Source organism: Nomascus leucogenys, chromosome 3 (assembly GCF_006542625.1).
Source record: "Nomascus leucogenys isolate Asia chromosome 3, Asia_NLE_v1, whole genome shotgun sequence".
Lineage (NCBI taxonomy): Eukaryota > Metazoa > Chordata > Mammalia > Primates > Hylobatidae > Nomascus > Nomascus leucogenys.
Window position 1 is genome coordinate 128,266,027 of NC_044383.1, and position 24,485 is coordinate 128,290,511.

At 36.5% G+C, this 24,485-nt stretch overlaps 1 protein-coding gene across 1 annotated transcript in view; it reads left to right on the forward strand.

The window, feature by feature from the left end:
• VTA1 (vesicle trafficking 1) overlaps positions 1-20,308 on the forward strand; it is a 73,515-nt gene extending 53,207 nt beyond the window's left edge. Inside the window, exons 7-8 of the mRNA XM_003255802.3 lie at positions 3,010-3,090; positions 18,044-20,308. Coding sequence (XP_003255850.1) covers positions 3,010-3,090; positions 18,044-18,189 — 227 coding nt within the window. The 3' untranslated portion in view covers positions 18,190-20,308. The remainder of the gene's footprint in view (positions 1-3,009; positions 3,091-18,043) is intronic.
• The last annotated feature ends 4,177 nt before the right edge of the window (positions 20,309-24,485 follow it).

Sequence of the window (24,485 nt, forward strand, 5' to 3'; positions counted from 1 at the left end):
GCAATTATTCTAAGAAAACAAACATACCCAGTAATGACAGAACCAGGATTTGAATCCAAGTTTTTTTGACTTCATGTTTTAGCCACCTGCCTTCTATGTTCCTTCCTCTAAGAAACTAAAATCCTCTCAAATTAAAACCTACTTTTCTGATAGTATATTTCCCCTTAAGATTGGTTTGAGATGTTGAAATCTCCTCCTTTTAGCCCCAGATTTTTTTTCTATTATATTTGAAACAGTAACAAAAGAAGTTCATAGTTGCCTAACAAAAAACAAAATAACATTTTTAATATATAAATAATAGCAAATGTTTCCCCTCTTACTCACTTTAAGAATGATTTATTTTCTCTCATATAAAGGTCCAGGATGCACTTTTATCAAAGGGAAATCCTTAAGATAACTGAAAAGAATAGTATGTACTAATTTGCAGTTTTTAGTTCTTCCACAAAAAAGCAAAGGGGGTGCAATGAGGACAGGGATAATGATTGTTTAAACAGGCGAAGTGTTTGCTTCTTGTGCTTTCAACACCGCACAGATATCACATGTAGTTGATACAGTGTGGTTTTTTCTTTCTCAAGAAACGTAAGCTTTTTATAGTTCATATTACAAGAGAAGATTTTAGTAATAAAGCTAGATTAAATAATAAGATTATTTTATGATTAAAGCTAGCCTTTCATTGTAAAACCCATAGACCAAAATGTAGGCTGTGTACTTGTGTCAGAAGTACCATGTTTGCATTATTCTGTAAGCTTTGATATCCTGTTGTTGATACTCTGGCCTATGCATTTCTCTCAACTCTATTTCTCATGATTACACTAAGGTTTCACTCATTGTTTTCTTATACTGTTCCTCATAGATAATATAGGTAACATGTCTTTCTTCCTTTTTCTGTGTCTCTCCAAATGCTGTGTTCTTTCAGGAGTCTGTTTAATCACACTTTCCGGATAGTCTTCTCTGTTTAGAGATTTGTTTGGAGGATTTTAATTTAGGCAGAAATGCACATTACTTAGCAACAAATGGCATTGATCTATAGATTGGACCATTAGAGTGTAGTAGATTTACCTTGTTTTTTAAGATGTATATGAATGATATACGTAATCTACATAAGCCTAGGTACACCCGTTTCAAAGCACTAGACATGACTAGTCTGAAGATACATCTCAGATTTTACATTCTAGCATTTTTAAAATAATATATATTTACGTGCCTTTCAGTGTTTGGCAAGTTTTGTGGAGAAAATTGTCAGATGTTTATAATTTAAATATATTTGGTGGGTACTTATCAAAATCAAGCAAAAAATAGTCATTGAATAGGTCAGCCTAAAATTTGTCTGCCTCCTCACTTTGCATTTATACTTTTATATAGTTTTCTATATATTCATATACACAGTATATAAGAATATTTACTGTAGCATTATTTGTAATAGCAAAAGATTGGAAATTAAAACTTAAATGTCCATCAGTAGTGGATTGCTTTATAAACCATGCATGCAGAGAATGGGACACTATGGAACCATTAAAAACAGCAAGACAGATTTATACGTATTAATCTGGAATTATTGCTAGGACACATTAAGTGAAAAATGCATAAAACAGTATAGTATGCAGAACTTACTACCATTTGCAAAACACACACACAAAGTATGCCTTCTAGAAGATTTTGGTTTAGACAAGTACACAGATTTCTTAGCAGAGAACAGCATTGACATATATATAGATTGGATTGGACACACAGTTATTTGTAGGTGGGTGGAAAGGTGTCATAGAAACTGGTACTAGCCCTAAAGTGCTTTGGAGTAGGAGAGGCAGGCTTTCTCCTTGATATTTTTTTGTACTATATAAAATTTGTACTTCACCTTTCATCTGTATCCCTGTGTACTTTAAAATTTTTCAGTTTTTAGTTAAAAGGCAAGACTTACATCACTTTTAGTAGTTCCAAAGGGTATGAATACAGAGCAAGTTTGTCCTGCAACACAGTTAAATGAGGTAAATAATGTATATTTAAACCATTTTTTCTCTTAGGTTGGGGATGAAAAAAAATCTTAAAAGTCAAAACTTCATACCAGAAGAACTGTAGAACTTCACACTAGAAAAACTTTAGACCTTTAGAAAATTTTAGAACTTCAGCCATCTTTTGTGAAACTGTTATTCTAGAACTCTCAGTGGATATATATCCATTCCCCTAGAAACTTCCTATTTATTTTAACCCTTTTCTCTGTTTCCTTTTTCTTATTCCAGTATTTTTCCCACTTTACCCTTTCTACAAATTGCCTATTCCAATTCAGTGTATTAGTTTGGTAAACAGTCCATCTTGAGAGACTGTTTAACTCCATTGATTTGGAGTAATCAACTTTTCCTCATTTTATTTTCCTGCTGATTGAATCATTTCAGTCCTTTTTTGGGGGAACTTTTAACACTTTTTAAAAAGTTTTTTAGATGATTAATAAATAATCTTCAACTTTAGTATATTCCTTACCATTAATCAAGAATGCTAAGTTATTCATTGATACGACAGTTTTGAAACGTTCTAACAAACTCAAAACAGTTGTTTATTGGATAATTGTTTATTGGATATATAAAAATATCATCTTAAAATGTGTAAACTAGAAAATTACAAACGTTAATTTGTAATTCCATGCACGGTGATGAAATTGGATTCATCCTCCAAGTTAAACTAAATTAGAATTGTGTTCTACTTTATCACCCAATTATTTAATTGGCTGAGAAATTGAAAGATAGGGAGTCTGCTACTTCTACAGATATTTGGTAAGCTTTAATTGAGAAGTAATCCGAAGCATTAGACGAAATACATGTTAGGAAATGCATAGCCCATACACATATGTAAACACTTGATATCCTCCAACATCAACTAAGTATGTCAAATTAGAATCCATTGATGTTTCAAGAAAATAAGCAAAGTAATGAAATTGCCTCATGATTTTTAAGTGCTGCGCTAGTGTATTATTAAAAGGTGTAATACTTTTATACCCATTTATGCTTTTCTGATTTGCAGGTGTAGCAAGTAATACTATCCAGCCTACTCCACAGACTATACCTGCCATTGATCCCGCACTTTTCAATACAATTTCCCAGGGTAAGTCAGCTGACTATTTTGTGAGATACATTTATCTCCTGTTGTAGGTTGCTGTTTTGTAATTTTACCTTGACAGTACCATATATTTAAATGTTGTTACTTAAATGTGAATTTCTAGGTAATTTAATAAATTTCTTTGAATGCCTATGTTCACTAGATTCTCAAATGAGCCAGGATTGTTTGACTTTAAAAATACCAGCTTCCGAAGGTGTCCTTGTTACAGTTCTTTTTTTCATGCACTACCGGATATAGAAGAACAAACATGGAGCCAAGGCTACCATGGACGCCTATGCTAGATTATATTAATTTAGTTTGAGATTACTATGAGTTCTGATCGTGACTTTTCTTATCCACACTGTTATTAAATTATCTAAAAAGAAAGGAACTGACCATTATTAAAAATAAAAATCTCTGAGGTTACTTTGGTTGGTTGGTTTATAGGCTAAGTGATTGGCTTAAGTATAATCTTTACTACTTTTCTGACTTCTCTGTTTTTTTTAGCCCAAATCAGGCAGTGTGTTTATTTTGGTCTTTCTCATTCAGACTTTGTTTTCTTCATATGTCAGATGATATTTAATTCTTTTATATTTAAAGTGAAGACCTTTTTTGTTTTGTTTTGTTTTTGAGACAGTCTGGAGCGCAGTGGCGCAATCTCGGCTCACTGCAGCCTCTGCCTCCCGGGTTCAAGTGATTCTCCTACCTCAACCTCCCCAGTAGCTGGGACTACAGATGTGTGCCACCACGCCCAGCTAATTTTTATATTTTTAGTAGAGACGAGATTTTACCATGTTGGCCAGGGATGGTCTCGATCTCCTGACCTCATGATTCACCTGCCTCAGCCTCCCATAGTGCTGGGATTGCAGGCATGAGCCACTGTGCCCAGCCATTTATTTTTAATAACTGTTATTTAGTTTCCTCTGATAATGTCTGCCAGTGTGTTTTTCAACTCGAATTTTCTGTTCTTCCTGTATGAGTAGGAACTGGCCAATAAGCCTTCCTGCCTCTCAACCATGGAATGAGGAGAGCCTTTTGGGGTGAGCTGGATATCATACCTACCTTAAGAGTTCTAGCGCTGCCTGGGCAGTTTGTTACACAGTTTTAGGGAGGTGTTCTTTAAATCTCTTGTCAATTTTCTCTTTCCAGTTTTTTCATTCTTTCTCTTCTCCTTTTCAATTTTGTGGATTTATTTCCTTTTGTGTTACTTTATCATTTCATTATGGTTTCAGGAGGAAGAACAGTTAATTATATATGCTTAGTCTACCACCTAGAACTAGAACCCTAGAATTCTTTACCCATCTAAACTGTCAGGCAGGTGTTAAGGCAAAATAATTTTTAAATATGTAAGAACTCTCACATTTTGCCTAGCACATACCATTTTTAAGGAACTTAACTCAGGATGTACTCCATCAAGATAATGGTGGTAATCAAGCAAAAGAGAAATGTGAAATACAAGAAATGGTGAAATATACTTCTTTAGATACTCCAAAGAAGAAAGATTCTATGATAGCTTTCCCACATGCTTGGAAAGCAATTGCTCCGAAATTAGAATAGGAAATTGGAGAACTCCCCTCCTTTAAGAAAAATAACATGGATTTCATGGAATATATAGAAGCTTCAGAATATGAAAGACATAGATAAGAAGCCATAGAATCCTGCCAGTAAGAAAAAAAACTAAACCAAAACATCAAGAAAAATTTTGATATTATACAAGAAATCTCAATTTGGAAGCAAACAAAAATATGCCATGATTTTGAACAGTAATAGAATTATGGAATGTAAAAGAAAAGGATTTCATTTGACTTAGACATAAAGAACATTCTCCTTCAAAAGGTACCAGGCTTATGACAAAACATAGAGTACTTCACTCAGGATGAAATGTAAATATCAACACTGACATTTTAACATCATACTGAAAGTCCTAGCTAGTGCAGTAAGAAAGGAAAAAGAAATTATAAAGATAGGGAAAGAAAAAATAACACTGTCTTTGTTCATAGATGACATGATGGTCTGTAGAAAATCTGGAAGAATCAGTCAAAAAAATACACTTAGAACTGATAAGCAATTATAACTGGATTGCAGTATACGTGATTAATATGCAAAAATTAATTGCTTTCCACATAGCAGCACAAAAAAGTGGGATTTGAAATTAAAATACAATTGCCATTGTGTTTCTATTTACATAAACACAATATTCAAAAACAAAATACCATTTACATTAGCATTCCACCAAAAATATTCAGGTATAAATGTAACAAAATACATTACAAGATCTATATGAGGAAAACTACAAAATGCTCATGAAAGAATCAAAGAATTACATAAATGGAGATTTCATGATCATGCATAAGAAGACTCTGTATTCTCAAGATGTTAGTTCTTCCCAGCTTGATCTACAGATTATGGACACTTTCCATCAAAATCCCAGCAAGTTGTTTGGTGCATATGTACTCCAACTATCTAAAGTTTATATGGAGTGGCAGAAGACCCAGAATAATCAACATAGTATTGAAGGAGAAGAACAAAGTTGGAGGACTGACACCACCTGACTTCAAAACATAATATAAATCTGCAGTAATCTAGATAGTATGGTATTGGCAGAAGAACAGACAAATACATCAGTGAGACAGAGAGTCCAAAAATAGACCCATATAGAAAAAGTCATATGATCTTTCACAAAAGGAGCAAAGGGAATACCATTGAAAAAAGATACTCTTTTCAATAAATGGTGCCGGAGTAACAGGACAGCCACATACGGCAAAAAAAAAGTGAATCTAGACACAGACCTTCCACTCATCTCAAAATTTAACTCAAAATGGTTCTGATGCCTAAATTTGAACTCCAAAACTAGGGACTTCTGGTTCCAAAATGGCAGTGTAGAAGCATACTGACTTCATTTCCCACCAACAGAAAATGAGAAACAAATATACAGCACCAAGATCGACACCAGCAACAACCCAGAGCCCAAGTATGAGGATGAAATAGTTCCTGGGGCCACAGAGAAGTGGAAAAACTCCAGTAGGAGAATCGGACTTCCACTTTCATGATGCTTCTGCCCTACCCTTATGCCCACACAGAAAATCTCCCCGACCTCATAATTTCTACACTAGAAGAAGTAAAATTGAAGTGGCCAACCGTCTTCCCCACCTCCTTGGGTTCCCAGGCAGGATATCTGTCCTTGCCTTAGCCCACAGGTAGCATCATGACCACCTGAAGGGAAAATACCACTGAAGACCAGCAGAGACAATTATTCCCAGCCCCAGAAACTTCACTGTGCAACTTGGCCAAAGAAGACACCAAATCAGAATGGCCGTTCAGCAGTACCACGCTGTAGGAGGTACCTTTCCCAGGTCCTGTAGGCACAAACCCCTACCTAGCCTGCCTTCCCACACTGCCAGTGTAATCCATTTGGGACGTTCAGCGCTCCAAACGTTTACTAGAGCTGAGGCAAGCCTGGTCTTACGGCGCCACCTAGAGCTGAAAAGGAGGTAGCGACCTAGCAGTGAAGATTTGTTACGCAAATATATGCAATAAAAACCAAAACAAGCTGCACAGAGAAAACTGGAATGAATAACTAATTCTTCCAGTGCAAAGACATAGGAAAGACCCACAAGAAACAACAACAAACAGGGAATCATGACCTTCTCAAAAGGACAAAGCAAAAATCCTGGCCAGGCACAGTGGCTCAAGCCTGTAATCCCAGCACTTTGGTAGGCTGAGGTGGGCGGATTACCTGAGGTCAGGAGTCCAAGACCAGCCTGGCCAACATGGCGAAACCATGTCTCTACTGAAAATACAAAAAAAATTAGCCAGGCATGGTGGTGCATGCCTGCAATCCCAGCTACTTGGGAGGCTGAGGCAGGAGAATCGCTTGAACCTGGGAGGCAGAGAGTGCAGTGGGCCAGGGTCTCCCCACTGCACTCTCCAGCCTGGGTGACAGATTCCGTCAAAAAAAAAAAAAAAAAATCCCCAGACTGACCCTAACAAGACAGCAGTTTGTGAGCTTTCTGACCAAGACTTTAGAATAACAATTTTAAGAAAACTCATTGACATCTAAGGTAATACAGAAAAGCAATAAAGAAATTTGACAGCTATTGGAATAATTTTTCAAAAAAAAATCAAATCTTGGAACTGAGAAATACATTTGCTGAACTGGAGAACTCTTTTGAGGCTCTCAACAACAGAATGAAGTAAGCAGAAGAAAAAAAATCAGTGAGCTCAAAGACCAGCTATTTGAAAACACACAGTCAGAAGAAGGAAAAAAAGAGACCGAAAAGGACTGGCTTTTCAAGATAGAGAAATCCACTTCAGAAGACCAAATCTAAGAGCCATTGATGTTCAAGAGGGAGCTGAGCGAGAGGTAGAAAGCTTATTCAAAGAAATAATAACAGAAAACTTTCCAAAACTTGAGAAAGATATCAATATCCAGGTACAGCAAGGTCTTTTAACACCAAACAGATTCAACCCCCAAATAAGACTACCTGAAGGCATGTAGTAATCAAATGCTAAAGGCCAAGGACAAAGAGAAGGTCCTTAAAACAGCAAGAGAAAAGCAAATATCCTATAAAGGAGCTCCAAATCGTCTGGCAACAGCCTTCTTAACAGGCCAGTAGGGATTGGAACAACATTTTCAAAAAAAAAACTGTCCTCTAGGAATATTGTATCCAGCAAAACTGTCACTCAAATATGAAGGAGAGATATAGTCTTTCCCAGACACAAAAGCTGACCCATCTTGCAAGAAGAGCTAAGGGGAGTTCTTCAGTCTGAAAGAAAACACTAATGTGCAGAAGAAAACATTTCAAGGTATAAAATCCACTGGTAGAATTAATACTCTGTATGTAATTTTTTAGTATAGAGCAATTTTATAGTATAGAGAATAGAGCAGTTAGGCAAAAGAAATAAAGTTCATCCAAATTGAAAAGGAAGAGGTCAAATTAGCCTTCCTCACAGATGACATGATCTTATGCCTATAAAAACCTAAAGACTCCACCAAAAAACCATTAGAACTGATAAATTTAGTGAAGTTACAGGATACAGAATCAACGTACAAAAATCAGTAGCATTTATATACACCAACAGCAAATAATCTGAAAATCAAATTAAGAAAGCAATCCCATTTACCATAGCTACAAAAACATATAAAATACCTGGGAATCGATCTAACTAAAGAAGTTAGTTATTAATAACTAACTGTAATATTCCATTGTGTATATACACCATGTGTATATATTAACTAAGAAAAGCTATATAAGATTCTGATGAATGTAATACAAAAATGTAATACAAAAAAATACAAATACAAAAAAATATAAAATACCTAGGAATTGATCTAACTAAAGAAGTTAGTTATTAATAACTATAATATTCCATTGTGTATATATACCATTGTGTATATATTAATAACTAAGAAAAACTATATAAAATTCTGATGAATGTAATAGAAGACACATAAAAAAATGGAAAGATACTCCATGCTTATGGATTGGAAGAATTAATATTATTAAAATGACAATACTACCCAAAGCAGTATACAGATTCCATGCAATCCCTATCAAAATGCCAATGACATTCTTCACAAAATGACATTTCACCAAAAAAGAAAAAAGAACCCTAAGATTTATATAGAATGATAAAAGACCCTGAATAGTAAAAGCAAAACTGAGCAAAAAGGGCAAAGCTAAAGGCATCACACTGACTTCAAAATTTACTACAAAGCTATGATAACCAAAACAACATGGTACTGGCATAAAAAACAGACATGTGGACCAGTGGAACAGAATAGAGAATCCTGATACACATTTATGCATTTACAACCAACTCATTTTTGACAAAGGTGCTGAGAACATACAGTGGGGAAAGGACAATTTTTTTCAATAAATAGTGCTGGGAAAACTAGATAACTATATGCAAAAGAATGAAAGTAAACCCCCATCTCTCATCATACACAAAAATCAAGTCAAAATGTATTAAAGACTTACATCTGAAACCTCAAATCTAAGACCTTTGAAACTGTTACAAGAAAACATTAGAGAAATGCTCCAGAACATTGGTCTATGCAAAGATTTTTTTTGTGTAAGACCTTGAAAGCATAGGCAAATAAAGCAAAAATGGCCAAATGGGATTAGATCCAGCTAAAATGCTTCAGCATGGCAAAGGAAAAAATCAACAAAGTGAAAAGACAACCCATGGAATGGGAGAAAATATTTGCTATCCATCTATCTGACAAGGGATTAATAACCAGAATATATAAGGAGCTCAGACAACTCAATAGCAAAAAACAAATAATGCAATTCAAAAATGGGCAAAAGACCTAACATTTCATATATGAAATGTCAAGAATATGAAAAAATGCTCAGCATCACTAATCGTCAGAAAAATACAAATGAAAATCACATTGCATTATCATTTTACCCTAGTTAAAATGGCTCATACCAAAAGACAGGCATAGAGAACAGTGCAGAGGTTTCTCAAATAACTAAAAATAGAAGTACCATATGATTCAACAATTCCAAAGGAAAGGAAAACAATATCCAAAAGAAAGGAAATTAATATGCTGCAAGAAATCTACATTCTCATGTTTATTGCAGCACTATTCACAGTAGCCAAAAAGTGGAATCAGCCTAAATGGCCATCAGTGGATGAATGAATAAAGAAAATGTGTATATACACAATGGAATATTATTCAGCCAAAAAAAGAAAAGAATTCTATTATTTGCAGCAACATGGATAGAACTAGAGGTCATTGTTTGAAATAAAATAAGCCAAGCACAGACAGACACGTATCATATGTTCTCACTCACATGTGGGAGCTAAAAAAGGTGGATCTTATGAAAACAGAGAGTAGATTGGTGGTTACCAAAGGCCAGGAGGGAAAGGGGGAAGGAGTGGAGGATGCAAGTGGAAAAAAAAGAATATACGTGTTTTTATTACCACTGAAATGTATGCTTTGAAATTGTAAAGATGGCAAATTATATATGAATACTTTACCTTAGTAAAAAATAAATTTAAGAAGTAAAATACAAAACTATAAAACCTCCAAAAGATAGCATAAGGGAAAATCCAGAGGACTTTGGGCTGAGCAATGACTTTTTAAATGCATGACCCATAAAAGAAAGAAATGATAAGGCAGATTTCATTAAGATTAAAATTTTCTGCCCTTCTAAAGATGCTGTCAAGAAAATGAAAAGACAGATCACGAGTTCAGGAGATCGAGACCATCTTGGCTAACATGGTGAAACCCCATCTCTACTAAAAATATAAAAAATTAGCTGGGCGGTGGCGGGCGCCTGTAATCCCAGCTACTCGGGAGGCTGAGGCAGAATGGCATGAACCCGGGAGGTGGAGCTTGCAGTGAGCCAAGATAGCGCCACTGCAGTCCAGCCTGGGCGAAAGAGCGAGACTCCGTCTCTAGAAAAAAAAAAAAAAAAAAAGAAAATGAAAAGACAAAGCCACAGACAGGGAAAACATTGCAAAAGGCTTATCTGATTAAGTACTGTTAACAAAATATACATAGAACTCCTAAAGAACAGTAACGCAGACAACCCTATTTAAAAATTAGCAAAAGGCCTTTACAGGCACCTGACCAAACAGGTTATACAAATGGAAAGCAGACATATGAGAAGAAACTCCACCGCATATATCATCAGGAAGATGCAAATTAGAACAATGAGATACCACTACACACCTATTAGAATGGCCAAAATCCACAACATTGACAGCACCAAATGCTGGTGACGATGTGGAACCACAGAAACTCTCATTCATTGCTGGTGGGAATGCAAACTGATACAGCCACTTCAAAAGACAGTTTGGCAGTTTCTTATTTAACTAAATATATTTACCTTAGGATCCTGCAGTTGTGTCCTTGGTATTTACCTGAATGCGTTTAAAACATATATTCACATGAAAACCTGCAAGCAAAGGTTTATAGCAGCTCTGTTTATAATTGCCAAAACACGGAAGGAACCAAGATTATCTTGCTGTAGGTGAATGGATAAATAAACTGTAGTACATCTAGACAATGGGATATTATTCAGTGCTAGAAGGAAATGAGCTATCAAACTATGAAAAGACATGGAGGAAACTTAAATGCATATTACAAAGTGAAAGGAACCAATTAAAAAGCTATATACTGTATAATTCCAAGTGTGTGACATTCCAGAAAAGGCAAACTATAGAGGGGGCAGAAGATCACCAGTTGCCAAGAGTTAGGGGGAGAGGGAGGCATGAATGAGTGGATGACAGAGAAGTTTTAGGGCAATGAATCTATTTTGTATGACACTGTGTATTAGTCTGTTCTCATATTGCTATAAATAACTACCTGAGACTGAGTAATTTATGAAGAGTAGAGGTTTAAGACTCACAATTGCACAGGCTTAACAGTAAGCATGACTGGGAGGCCTCAGGAAACTTACAATCTTGGCAAAAGGTGAAGGAGAAGCAGGCATCTTCCTCACATGGCAGCAGGAGACAGAGAGGGAAGGGGGAAGTGCCACATACTTTTAAACCATCAGATCTCATGACACCTCACTATCACAAGAATAACAAGGGGCACATCCACCCCCATGATCCAGTTACCTCTCATCAGGCCCCTCCTTCAATTCAACATGAGGTTTGGGCAGGGACACAAGTCCAAATCATATCATTCTGTTCCTGGCCCCTCCCAAATCTCATGTCCTTCTCATATTCCAAAATACAAGTATCTCTTCTCAATAGTCCACCAGTCTTAACTCATTTCAGCATTAACTCAAAAGTTTATAGTCCAGACTCTCACCTGAGACAAGGTAAGTCCTTTCTACCTATGAGCCTGTAAAATCAAAAACAAGTTAGTTACTTCCGAGATACAGTGAGGGTGCAGGCATTGGATAAATGCTCCCATTCTTAATGGGAGAAATTGGCCAAAACAAAGGGGCTGCAGGCCCCATGCAAGTCTGGAGCCCACCAGGGCAGTCATTCAATTGTAAAGCTCCAAAATAATCTCCTTTGACTCCATGTCTCACTTCCAGGTCATGCCAATGCAAGGGGTGGGCTCCCAAGGCCTTGGGCAGCTCCACCCCTATGGCTATGCAGGGTACAGCCCCCCTTGGCTGCTTTCACAGGCTGGTGTTGAGTGCCTGTGGTTTTTTCAGGTGCATGATGTAAGCTGTCAGTAGGTCTACTGTTCTGGGTCTAGAGGACGGTGGCCCTCTTCTCACAGCTCCACTAGGCAGTGCCCCAGTGGGGATGCTGCATGGGGGCTCCAACCCCCCATATCTTCTCTGCACTGCCCTTGTAGCGGTATTCCATGAGGGCTCCACCAGTGCAGCACACTTCTGCCTAGACATCCAGGCATTTCCATACATTCTTTGAAATCTAGGCAGAGATTCCCAAACCTCACTTCTTGCCTTCTGCGCACCCATAGGCCCAACACCATGTGGATGCCACCAAGGCTTGGGGCTTGTACCCTCTAAAGCCATGGCCCAAGCCACATCTTGGCCCCTTTTATCTATGGCTGGAGCTGGAGCAGCTGGGGTGCCATGTCCCAAGGCTGCACAGAGCACCTGGCCCTGTATCTGGCTCATGAAACCATTTTTTCCTTCTAGGTCTCCAAGCCTGTGATGGCGGGATCTGCTGTGGTGGTCTGTGAAATGCCCTAGAGACATTTTCCCCCACTGTCTTGGCTGTTAACATTCGGCCCCTCTTTACTTATGCACATTTGGGTGACAGACTTGAATTTTGCCCCAGAAAACAGGTTTTTCTTTTGTACCACATGATCAGGCTGCAAATTTTCCAAACTTTTATGCTCTGTTTTTTAAATATAAGTTCCAGTTTCAGATAATCTCTTTGTTCATGCATATGAGCGTACGCTTTTAGAAACAGCCAGGTCACCTCTTGAATGCTTTGCTACTTAGAAATTTCTTTTGCCGGATACCCTAAATCATCTCTCTCAATTTCAAAGTTCCACAGATCTCTAGGGCAGGGGCAAAATGCCTCCAGCCTCTTTCTAAAGCATAGCAAAAGTGACCTTACTCCAGTTCCCAATAAGTTCCTCATCTCCATCTGAAACCACCTCAGGCTGGACTTCATTCCGTATCATTATCAGCATTTTGGTCAAAATCATTCATCAAGTCACATGGAAGGTGAAGGGGAAGCAGGCACCTTCTTCATACGGCAATAGGAGAGGGAAGGGGGAAGTGCCACACACTTTAAAACCATTAGATCTCATGAGAACTCACTATCACAAGAACAGCAAGGGGGACATCCATCCCCATGATCCACTCACCTCCTACCAGGCCTCTCCTCCTATTCGACAGGAGATTTGGGTGGGGACACAAATCCAAACCATATCACACTATAACAATAGATATATGTCATTATAAATTTGTCCAAACTCATGGAATGCACAACATCAAGAGTAAACCCTAACATAGACTCTGGGTAATACTGATGGATCAATGCAGGTTCATCGATTGTGACAAATGTACCACTCAAGTTGGGGAGTTTAATAATGGAGGAAACTATGCATGGTGGGGAAAGGGAGATAAGGGAAATCTCTGTACCATCGTCTCAACTTTGCTGTGAACTTAAAACTGCCTAAAAAATAAAGTCTTTTTTAAAAATAGTGCATTTGTAACCACTGTCACTACCATTACTACCGCTTCTAGTACTTCTTATATCCCTTTTCTGCTACATATTTCTCCTTACTGCTTAGTATTTAATCACCTTTTAATGCATATATGTGTGATATTAATGTATATTAAATATATTGTAATGAATTTGTGGCTGACTCTGGAGAGTGGAATTGGATAGGTAGGTATTTGAACCACAGTGTTTACTTTTTTACTTTTACATCTCTGAATAGTATTAGAGTGTGAATGACAATTTACCTGATAAAGTTTTTTGAGCATTGGCTAGGCACGGTGGCTCACGCCTGTAATCCCAGCACTTTGGGAGGCCAAGGTGGGTGGATCATGAGGTCAGGAGATTGAGACCATCTTGGCTAACATGGTGAAACCCTGTCTCTACTGAAAAATTACAAAAAAATTAGCCAGGCATGGTGGTGGGCGCCTGTAGTCCCAGCTACTTGGGAGGCTGAGGCAGGAGAATGGCATGAACCCAGGAGGTGAAGCTTGCAGTGAGCCAAGATCACGCCACTGCACTCCAGCCTGGGCGACAGAGTGAGACTCCATCTCAAAAAAAAAAAAAAAAGTTTTTTGAGCATTAAGTGATATAATATCTGAATAGTATTTAGCACAGCACTTGACATAATGAAATTCTGCCTGTATTCATTACTACTATTGTTGGAATTGTTAAGTGACATGTCTTAGCAATGCCTGTATGTATGAAGGTTCAGTCTGTGTCCATCCAAGTCAAAGGATAATAGAGTATACCAGAATGAGATTATCCAAAGCCCTTGACATAAGAATTTCTAGAACTATCTAGTTAAATTGGAAAGAGCCGCTAAAGACTCATTTTGGAAATATTTACAAGTAAGTGTTCTATCCTCTCTTATGACATTAGATATATCAACCTTGGAAATGGATGCTTATGTCAACGGAGCATGCAGTGATTTTTCTTTACACCAAGTGATGTTATCTTTGATCCAGTGCTGACCCAGGCTGTCTTTGCCACTGTAGTAGAGGATTTAACTGATAGTTCTAGCTCTCTTCTGCCTGATCTTGTCCTGACCTCTGAAGAGGAGATGAAGCCCTCTTGTATATAGATGGTCTTGTCTGCAGCTCGTCTGGAACTTATAAGCTAAGATTTCAGAAGAGAGATATATTAGACAATCTCTCTAATCTTTGAAGCATCTTTTAGGTCCACTTGCACACTCTCTGGTTCTGATTATTGCCTCTAGTAAATTTTAATGATAGAAAAAAACAGCTTTTATTTTGGTGCATTAAGCTTATATTGACCTTTTTGAGTATAAAGTCAGATAAACTGAAATTTAACACTTGTTCTCTTTCTGAAATGTGTTTATCCTTATATGTTTTTCGTTTTCTCTGTTGAGTTTTTAAATACTAATTTTAAAGACTCATAATTAGGTGACATTTTATTTTTACTCAGTTTAAGAATTTAATTCATATTTTATTAATGAATTGTAGACTACTATATTTTTAAAATAAAGGAGAGCCTATGTGTTACAAAATAGCAAGTAACATGATTTTTTAGCTTATATTTTTCATTGTTGAAAATAAATATCTCTATATGTCTATAAATTACATTTTGGATCTAAATCTATACATTGGTTGTTACTTAGTTCTTGTAGTTTATAGATGAGTTACATAATTGGTTATGCATATCTGTAAGCTTTATATATTTTATATCTAATATTTTTCTGTTAATATATTTTCATTCACATTTTCTTTTTTTTATGTAAAAAAATGATTTTATTATATAATCTGTATAACAAAATTAATGAGAATTTTTTTTTGGTACTAAGTCTTTGAAATACAGTGTGTATTCTACAGTTACACCTCAGTTGGGGTAGCTTATGGCTTCCATATTGGACAGTAAGGGCAGCTCTAGAACCTAGGTTCATGTGGTTCAGTCCACTTGCTTTTCTCTATTCCTGTGATTATACTGGATCCCGAGAGGGTTGACATGGAGACAAGAATCCAGGATGCTGTTTTGCTGCTTTTTTTTTTTTTTGCATTTTCTTTTTTTTTTTTAATTATTTATTTATTTATTTTTTATTATACTTTAGGTTTTAGGGTACAGGTGCACAATGTGCAGGTTTGTTACATATGTATCCATGTGCCATGTTGATTTCCTGCACCCATTTCATTCACATTTTCTAAATATTGAAATTATTTCACAAAAAAATAATATTTGTGTTTTAAAATAATTTAATCCTTAGTAGATAAGTTTAGAAAACAAAAATAGTAACAGAGTTCTTGTCATTATACACATTTTACCTTACTAATAAGCAATATGTCAGCCAAACAGTGCTAAAGCTAATGCTGTAAAAATAAAGATTAATCTGACCATTACAGCCTTCTTTCAGCACGTCCAGTAAATTCTGGATGGATGCCCTGTATATTTAAAAGAGTGCCCTGAGATAGGAGAGACTTACAGCACAAAAAGTAGCGTTAAGGTAAACTCAATTTTCAAAGATGTTTCCTCACCTAGACAGCGTATGTAGTGTAAATATATTTTGAAAAACCATTAAAGAATCCGGTAGGTGTTTTTCAAGATCAGAAATATGAACTGGAGCATACCTGACTAAATTGTCAACAGAACTGCAGGATAGTTGATATTTAGGTTTAATGGGCAACAAATGCCAAGTCAATCACTTCTGTTAAAATTGGAATCGGTAATCCCTGATTCACAACAGTAAAGGCCAAATTTTATGTAATCTTAAATACTACTAGTTCAACAAATATTTGAAGACTTATTCTAGCACCCTATACTAGTAAGTATATGTGTATTTTAAAATCTGCCATTTAATTAATGTTTAATTCTATATGAACTTAGTTTTAAAATGTGGGAAATAATTTAAAATACAGCTTTTTCATATTCATGCAGTGAAGTTACTGAGCACCTACAGGTGCCTGGCACTGTGCTGGAAACAGTAGCATAAATTGTTTCAGTACTCTTTTTGAAAATTTTAGAAAATAATAATTTGGATCAGGATATTGTATCCGCTTGCCTGGAGTTGCTGCCTACTTTGAAGTCTTTGCCTAGGTAATGTCAAATTTTTAATTTTATGCTGCGTGTGTGTTTGTGTATACACACACGCAGCATAAAATATATACATATGGCAAAATTAAAAGCAACTAAACGAAGTCATTCTATTTATAAGTACAGCCTTGTACTTATTTCAAACAGAATTGAAATATGTTGTCTGCTTGTTATAGTCTATGCTTCCCAGCCTTCTGATTAGTACTCCTGAGAATTCTCATAAAAATTTCCAAAGAAAATGGTGGTTATTTCAAAAGACAAGATACAATATCCATTTTTAATTTTGTCTTTAGAAATATATATTCAAGGAAATTCGTATCTTAGATTAAATGAAATGTTTTTAATGTTTTTTTTTAACTGAAATTGTTTAGTTGGGCCCTACATTAATTAATCATATGTATAACTAGAAAACTTGCTAAGAATAAATTTTAGAGAAATAATATGTAATGGTTGTTTACATGTTTAATTGTATATTTCAGTGATATAAAATTTAAGAAACCTTAAGAAATTTTTACATGGATGGCACAAACATGTAAAATATTTTCATGCTTAAAACAAGCTGGCCGGGCACGGTGGCTCATGCCTGTAATCCCAGCACTTTGGGAGGCCGAGGCGGGCGGATCATGAGGTCAAGAGATCGAGACCATCCTGGCTAACACAGTGAAACCCCGTCTCTACTAAAAATACAAAAAAAATTAGCCGTGCGAGGTGGCGGGTGCCTGTAGTCCCAGCTACTCGGGAGGCTGAGGCAGGAGAATGGCGTGAACCCCGGGGGGGCGGACCCTGCAGTGAGCCGAGATCGCGCCATTGCACTCCAGCCTGGGCGACAGCGAGACTCTGTCTCAAAAAAAAAAAAAAAAAAGCTAAGCAACCTGGTTTTCTTTACATAAAGTTTGTTATTCACTTTTCTTTATTGAAGGTGATACTTACATTCCAGCTCAAATGAGGGTTGAATTGGTTTAGTCTGTGTTGTATTGTTCCATGAAGAGAGAGGCTAAGTGATTCTAGCATAGACACCAAAGCTACTATCCTTGTTTATCCTTAATGCTTCTTGAAGGAAAATCTTAATTCATCTAAGTTATTACGTATTGGTGTGTCTGTGGTTTATATTAGTAATAAAAAGACAATTGAAAAGAATGAAGAAAATGTATCAAAGTTCATATGAGATTGACTAAAACTACTGTTTTTACATAGCCTTAAATATGTTTTTTAATCTTAAGCATAAGCATTTGCCCAACCTTACAGAACACTTTTTATATTCTTATAAATATCCCAATTGTTCTTTTTCTTCTAGGGGATATTCGTCTAACCCCAGAGGACTTTGCTAGAGCTCAGAAGTACTGCAAATATGCTGGCAGTGCTTTGCAGTATGAAGATGTAAGCACTGCTGTCCAGAATCTACAAAAGGCTCTGAAGTTACTGACGACAGGCAGAGAATGAAGCCTTTGTATGACAGACCCATGTATTTTTGGCATGAGGAACTAACAGTCCATTACTCTATCTTCAGTCTATCAGGATCACAGTTTTAAGGAAGACTTGGTTTCGTTGAATATGACAATGAAATCTGTGTGTATCAGATTTTTATTGAAGCATTCATCAGCAGCCTCAACCAGTTTTCATTGTCCATTTACTAGATTCAGTCATCTCTGAGTATATAGGGCTGATGTTAGCAAGACCCTAAAAATGTCCATTGAACCCTGCTTCAAAAAATGAAAACACACCTCTATAAAATGTGTACTGGGAATAAGCTTTGTATTTACATACATTAGGGGAATTTTTTAAAATCTGTAACGTTTGGACAAACAGATGATATTACTTTGCTATAAAATTATAAATGTAACTTTTAATAAAGATTGCCAGAATATTCTAAATTAGACATTACGTTTTTGTTTCCCTCAAGACATAAAACAAATATGAACATTCTAAACTGCTGGATGAATCTGAAAAGACATTAAGTTCAAATTTTAATTTATTCTCATGTTAAATATAACTCCATTAAAAGTTTAAAATTTCATGAGAGAAAATATAATAAGGTAAAGAGGTAGAAGCACTTTCAGACTTAAGAATAATGTTGATTTCCCAACTGCTTTACCTTATCTATTAAAGTATAAGATGAATTGGTATTTGCTTCATAGGCAGTTTGACTGCATGTATTAGAGAATGAAAAGAAGATACTTGTAGTAATGCCTGGAAACTTGGTGCTTTAAATTAAGGTACTCGTCTGCTGCTGTAGAGTGGATTCCACACAGTGGATAGCTATGGATGATTCAGAATATTATGTTTAGATTCCCATTTGTTAAGTTTATAAGTTTTGTGGGGAATTATGAACTTACTATGTACCACCTGCATTTGTGCTGTGTGAAAAATAAATACAAGGATTCGTTTAGCTAATTCAACTTATTACAAAGACAAATGTCTGTTTTTATTTGCCTGCTAGAATTGTCTTTTTTAAAAGTCATTTTTATTTATAGGAATATGGGTGTTTCTATAGGAAGAAACAGTTTTTGTTTTGTTTTGTTTTTTAAAGATAAATTTGACAAAGTTACCTGAAATTTATCTGGTCCATTTTATTCATGCTACTAAGATGGCAATCTTTAAACACAAGGGTCAGCAAGCTTTGGCCCATGGATTGGCCACCTGTTATGTAAATAAAGTTTCTTTGAAACAAGCCTATACTTATTCATTTATGTTTTGTCTGTGGTTGCTTTCCACAACTGCAGAGTTGTATGGCTTGGGAGTCTAAAAACATTTACTGTTTGGCCCTCTAAGAACAAGACACCTAGTCTAATGGCCTTTTGGGAAAAAACAAATCACCAACTCATAATATTTATATCCATTATTTTCCGCATAAATGTAATGCTATTGTACAGGGTTTGGTAGAATAAATATTCAGACTGACTAAGCTGTTCTAAATTCTCACAAAAAAATCCCCAAAAAACATGCCTCCTAAAAAACATTTTCCTATCTTTTACAAGAGGTAGGAACATTTGTAGGGTTCTACATTTGCATCTAGAAATCCAGTGCTCTTTAGAATGTTATTACAATAGAAAGATGGCCAGGATGACCTTTAGTGTTATACGATGTTCAGCAAATTTTAATTCAAACCTTGATGTGTCTGGACACTAAAAAGTAAACCCATCACCTCCTATTTTATACCCTACCTTTTGGTTCCCAATTGGGAGAGCACATAGAGGGAAGGAGACAATACAGAAACCGCGGAGTCCACTGGTAGTGGGCTGCATGGTGTGACAGAGACCTCTGTAAAATGGAAATGACACCACTAGCCATCTCAATAGTTAGGAGAATTAAAAGAGATACAGTACCTGAAGTGCTTAGCGCATGGTAGCATTTCATAAATGTTTAGTGTCAATACTAATGCTCTAATAATGTAAATTGTTAATAATTTATTTCCCAAATATCAGGAAATCCCAGTTGTCTATGTGGCCCAGTGCTTAAAAATGCCTTCTTGCATGAGGGGTTGAACTATACAATGTTTGTTAACTTTGTACTTTTTCCTATAAAATCTTAAAATAAAATTAGGAGATGTGTTCTGCTGTAACAGTAGGATTGGCAATTTTCATTTATTCCTTCCATATATATTTACTGAATGGCTACTGTGTGCCTGGTATTGTTCTTTGCAAGCAGAAACAGCAGGAAAAAAAGTCACTCCCTCATAGAGTTTACATTCTAAAAGGGAGGAAATAGATAATAAAATATACATTACATTTAATCAGTGGCTTTCCGAGTGTGATTAGAAATACAAATTTTGGACCCCACCTGTCCTCATCAATCAGAAACTTTAGGGATGGGTCCCAGCCTTCTGAGTTTTAAGAGACACTTAAGGTGGTCCCTAAATTTCGAGTGGTTTAGCTCTACCCAAATCAAGAAATATTGCAAGTCTGAGAGAAGAGATTCTTCTCAAACTGGTTCTCAAAGGTGTCTCTGGATGACTGGCATCAGCATCACCTGCGAACTTGCTAGAAAGTTCTGGGGACCACACTATGGGAACTTCTGTATTAAATAGTGATAAATACTATGGAGGAAACATTGAGGACAGGATAGGAGATGCTTAGGTGTGTACAGACATGGGCATATTTCAGTAGAATAGCCAGGATAGATCTCCCTGAGGTAACATTTGAGCAAAGAAGGAAAAGAGTAACTAGTATGCAGATACATACATGGAGGAAGAGCATTCCCAACAGGTAGACAGAGATCAAGTCAGAGGGTAAAAGTAGGAGAAAGGCTGGTGAGGGAGCTAAAAGCTTAGGATCGTAAAGCTTTTTTGTAAGAGACTTGACTGGAGCTATATGGAAAGGTTTTCAGAAGAAACGTAGCCTGATATGACTTAACTTTTGAAATAATCATATTGGCTCCTATGTTGAGAAGAGACCGTAAGGAGGGTGGTAGGTAAGGGAGGAAGCTGGGAGACCAGTTAAAAGAGTATTAACAATAGGCGGGGGGCGGTGGTTCGCACCTGCAATCCCAGCACTTTGGGAGCCAAGGCAGGCGGATCATCTGAGGTCAGGAGTATATATTTATTAATATATAAATATATGTATATATAAATCATAAATATATTAATAAATATATAATATATTAGCCTGGCATGGTGGCATGTACCTGTAATCTCAGCTACTCAAGAGGCTGAGGCAGGAGAATCGCTTGAACCCAGGAGACGGAGGTTGCAGTGAGCCGAGATCGTGCCACTGCATTCCAGCCTGGGCAACAGAGTGAGACTCTTTCTCAAAAAAAAAAAAAAGAGTATTACAATAATCAAGGTGAGATATTATAATGTTTTAGTCCAGGAGTAGCCTTGGAGGTAATAAAATGGGATTGGTTTCTGGTGGCTTTTTTTTAAGTAGAGCCACAGGATTTCTGTAAACTGGATATGAATGTATGAACATAAGAGAAGGAGTAAAGGTTGACTCCAGATTTTTCACCTGAATGCCTGAAAGGAATGAGTAATCATGTACTGCAGTAGGGAAAGTTGCTGAATTCCTCTCACACTTAGATTGAAGTACAATGTTTCCAAGTTTTTGTGACCAGCCCAAGTGAAACTGATAACAGTGTTGTGTCAATGCGGCAGAGGGAGAAGAAAAAATAAGGTTCTGTTGACAATGATTGCCACAGATATCTCACCAAATCACTGCTGAACTGGAGCTGCAAGCCAAGAATAGTTCCCATGGTTAGCATGGCCAAGGAAGTTTACTGACATCAGGACTACACCAAGAAAAAGACTCCAGTTATGGGTCTTGAAAATTAATATCCTCAGATGATTTTAGAAATTATATATGACTTGTAATTCTAGAAATTTGAGAATTCTATGTATGCATTGAAAGATTATATACTGTCTTTTCTAAAGAAACACCCTAATAGCAGCATTGTACAAATATTTTCAACTCTAAAAGAATAATAGCTAATGGAGTTGATGGGTTTTGGTTATCTGCACTGCTTCCTCTCCACCCATTTCTATTTTTTTTTTTTTCTTTAACTTGACTCATTTTGGAGCATTTGGATCAGATCTTCTAGTTTGGCCCATAAACAAAGCTCCATCGTAGAAAAGTGAAGACATCCTTCCTATGAGAAGTATCCTTCCCTGGTTGGTTGTAATCTTTGAAGTCTGTGTGGAATTCTAAGACTGCAGGCTTGTTCATTGGAGTATACCTAAGTAGGACCAATTCTAATACTTCAATGATGATCATAATAGCTAACATTTCCATGTTTACTAAATGGCAGATACTATTCTAAGTATTTTGCATATATTAATTCATTTAATCTTGCCAGTGGTCTTGAGAGGTAGGCTTTATTTCTATTTTAGGATGAGGAAAGTGAGCCACAGAGTAACAAATTTGCCTAAGGTAACAGCTAATATTTATTTCTAAGCTCAGACTGCCTGTTTCAGATCATAAGAAGTATCATCCATGTAAGTAAGTCACCTGTTACATTATAAGTACAATGAGATGTTATGAGTTCCACATTATCAAGGTCATTGAACAGTTCCTTTTATTAGTGAGGTGTTAGCAGCTAAATTTTTCTGTTATCTGGGCCATATGTTCCAACTGACAGTGCTAGGCAGTGAACACAGGGTATGAACTTGAAAATCTGATTGCACCCTCAACATCTGGAATATACACTGATCTATGACCTGAAATTGTATGGACTGCAGCAATCCAAGGGGATACTAAGCAGGGTTTGAGTAATGCTACAATGGATTTATAGGTCATTTTGAAGAAGGTGTTCCACATCATTAGGGAGTCTGGGTTTCCCAGATGTGCCTGTTTTATCCTTTTTATTTTATATAAGATCACTGTCTTTCCTAACTAAAAATTCCTCATCTTCAAGAAATAAGATTGAGATACGGACTGAAAATATAAAATTAGCGATAATGTTTATTATTAGATACTTTCTCAATTAAATTTCTCCCTGAAAGTCTTAGGCAAAACCCCTGTCTCTTACTTCATATATCAAGTTTGGATGGAAAGACATAATTGCATAGCAGTATTCCATGAATATAACTTAATGGGGAACTGGCTTCAGAGTTCAGCAATATTGGGAAGTCTTGTCAAATATTAAGTCATTCACATGTTCAAATATATTAATATTTATTGAGCATCTACCATCAAATATTTAATATGATAATGCCATACTGGAGATTATATATGAGATACAATAATTCTTCCTAAAGAGTCAGGGAAAGCTTCACAGATAAGGTTGAGCTGAAGGTTTGGCAGGGAGGGAAGCAAGGAGAAGTTGGCAGAGAGAAAAGCACAAGCAACACCATGGAGGAAAAAATGTGGGCTATTCAGATAACTCGAGTAATTTAGTGTTGCTATGCATATGGCCTATGGAGGCCAGGAGTGTAAATGTATTATGGCTGGGGCTGGGGGGGAATGTGTTATGACTAAATTGTATCCCTTCAAAATTCATATTTTGCAGCACTGATCTCCAGTGTGACTGTGTTCAGAGATAGGTCCTATAGGGAGGCAATTAAGGTTACATGAGATCATAAAGGTGAGGCCCTAATCCTATAGGTCTGCTATCCTTACGAGAAGAGGAAGAGCCACCACCGGAGCTGGCTCATTCTGTATGTGTGCAGAGAAGAGGCCACGTGAGGACACGGAGAGGCTCGAATATGCTCTTAACCCTATCAGTTGCCTGCTTTAATTCATCCCATGGAATTGTTTTGTCTTTTCGACCCCTCGGCTATGTTATTTGTATTGTGATATAGGGGATATTCAGAGTACCCTGAGAAGGAACAAGGACATTGGACTCTCTATTGTGCCATGTTTATATACTTTCTGTATACAATGCTTTCTGCATAAAATCAGTAATACCCCAGAAACAACAGTAACTTGGCAAAATTACTATTTACCACTAAACTTTATATATCACGTAAGTTAAACTTTATTTATTTACATGTGTCTCCCTCATTAGATGCTAAGTTCCTTGATATTTTATACATTTGTGAATTCCTGGTAATTCACATGACACCTGATGCATTGTAAGTATTCTGAACTGGTGAAATAAATATATGAATGGGCAAAAAAACATATACTAAAATGATCAAATAAAGGTTGTGTTCAGAAACCTCTGTTCTTTTATATTGTAGTGTGATTATAATAATTGCATCAAAACGTTCTGAAATCACTTGTTAATCTACTTACCCAAAAAATCCAGTCCACGCCACCCAGCAAGTCTCGATTCTTAATTCAAATGCATGGTTCTTTATCTTTTGA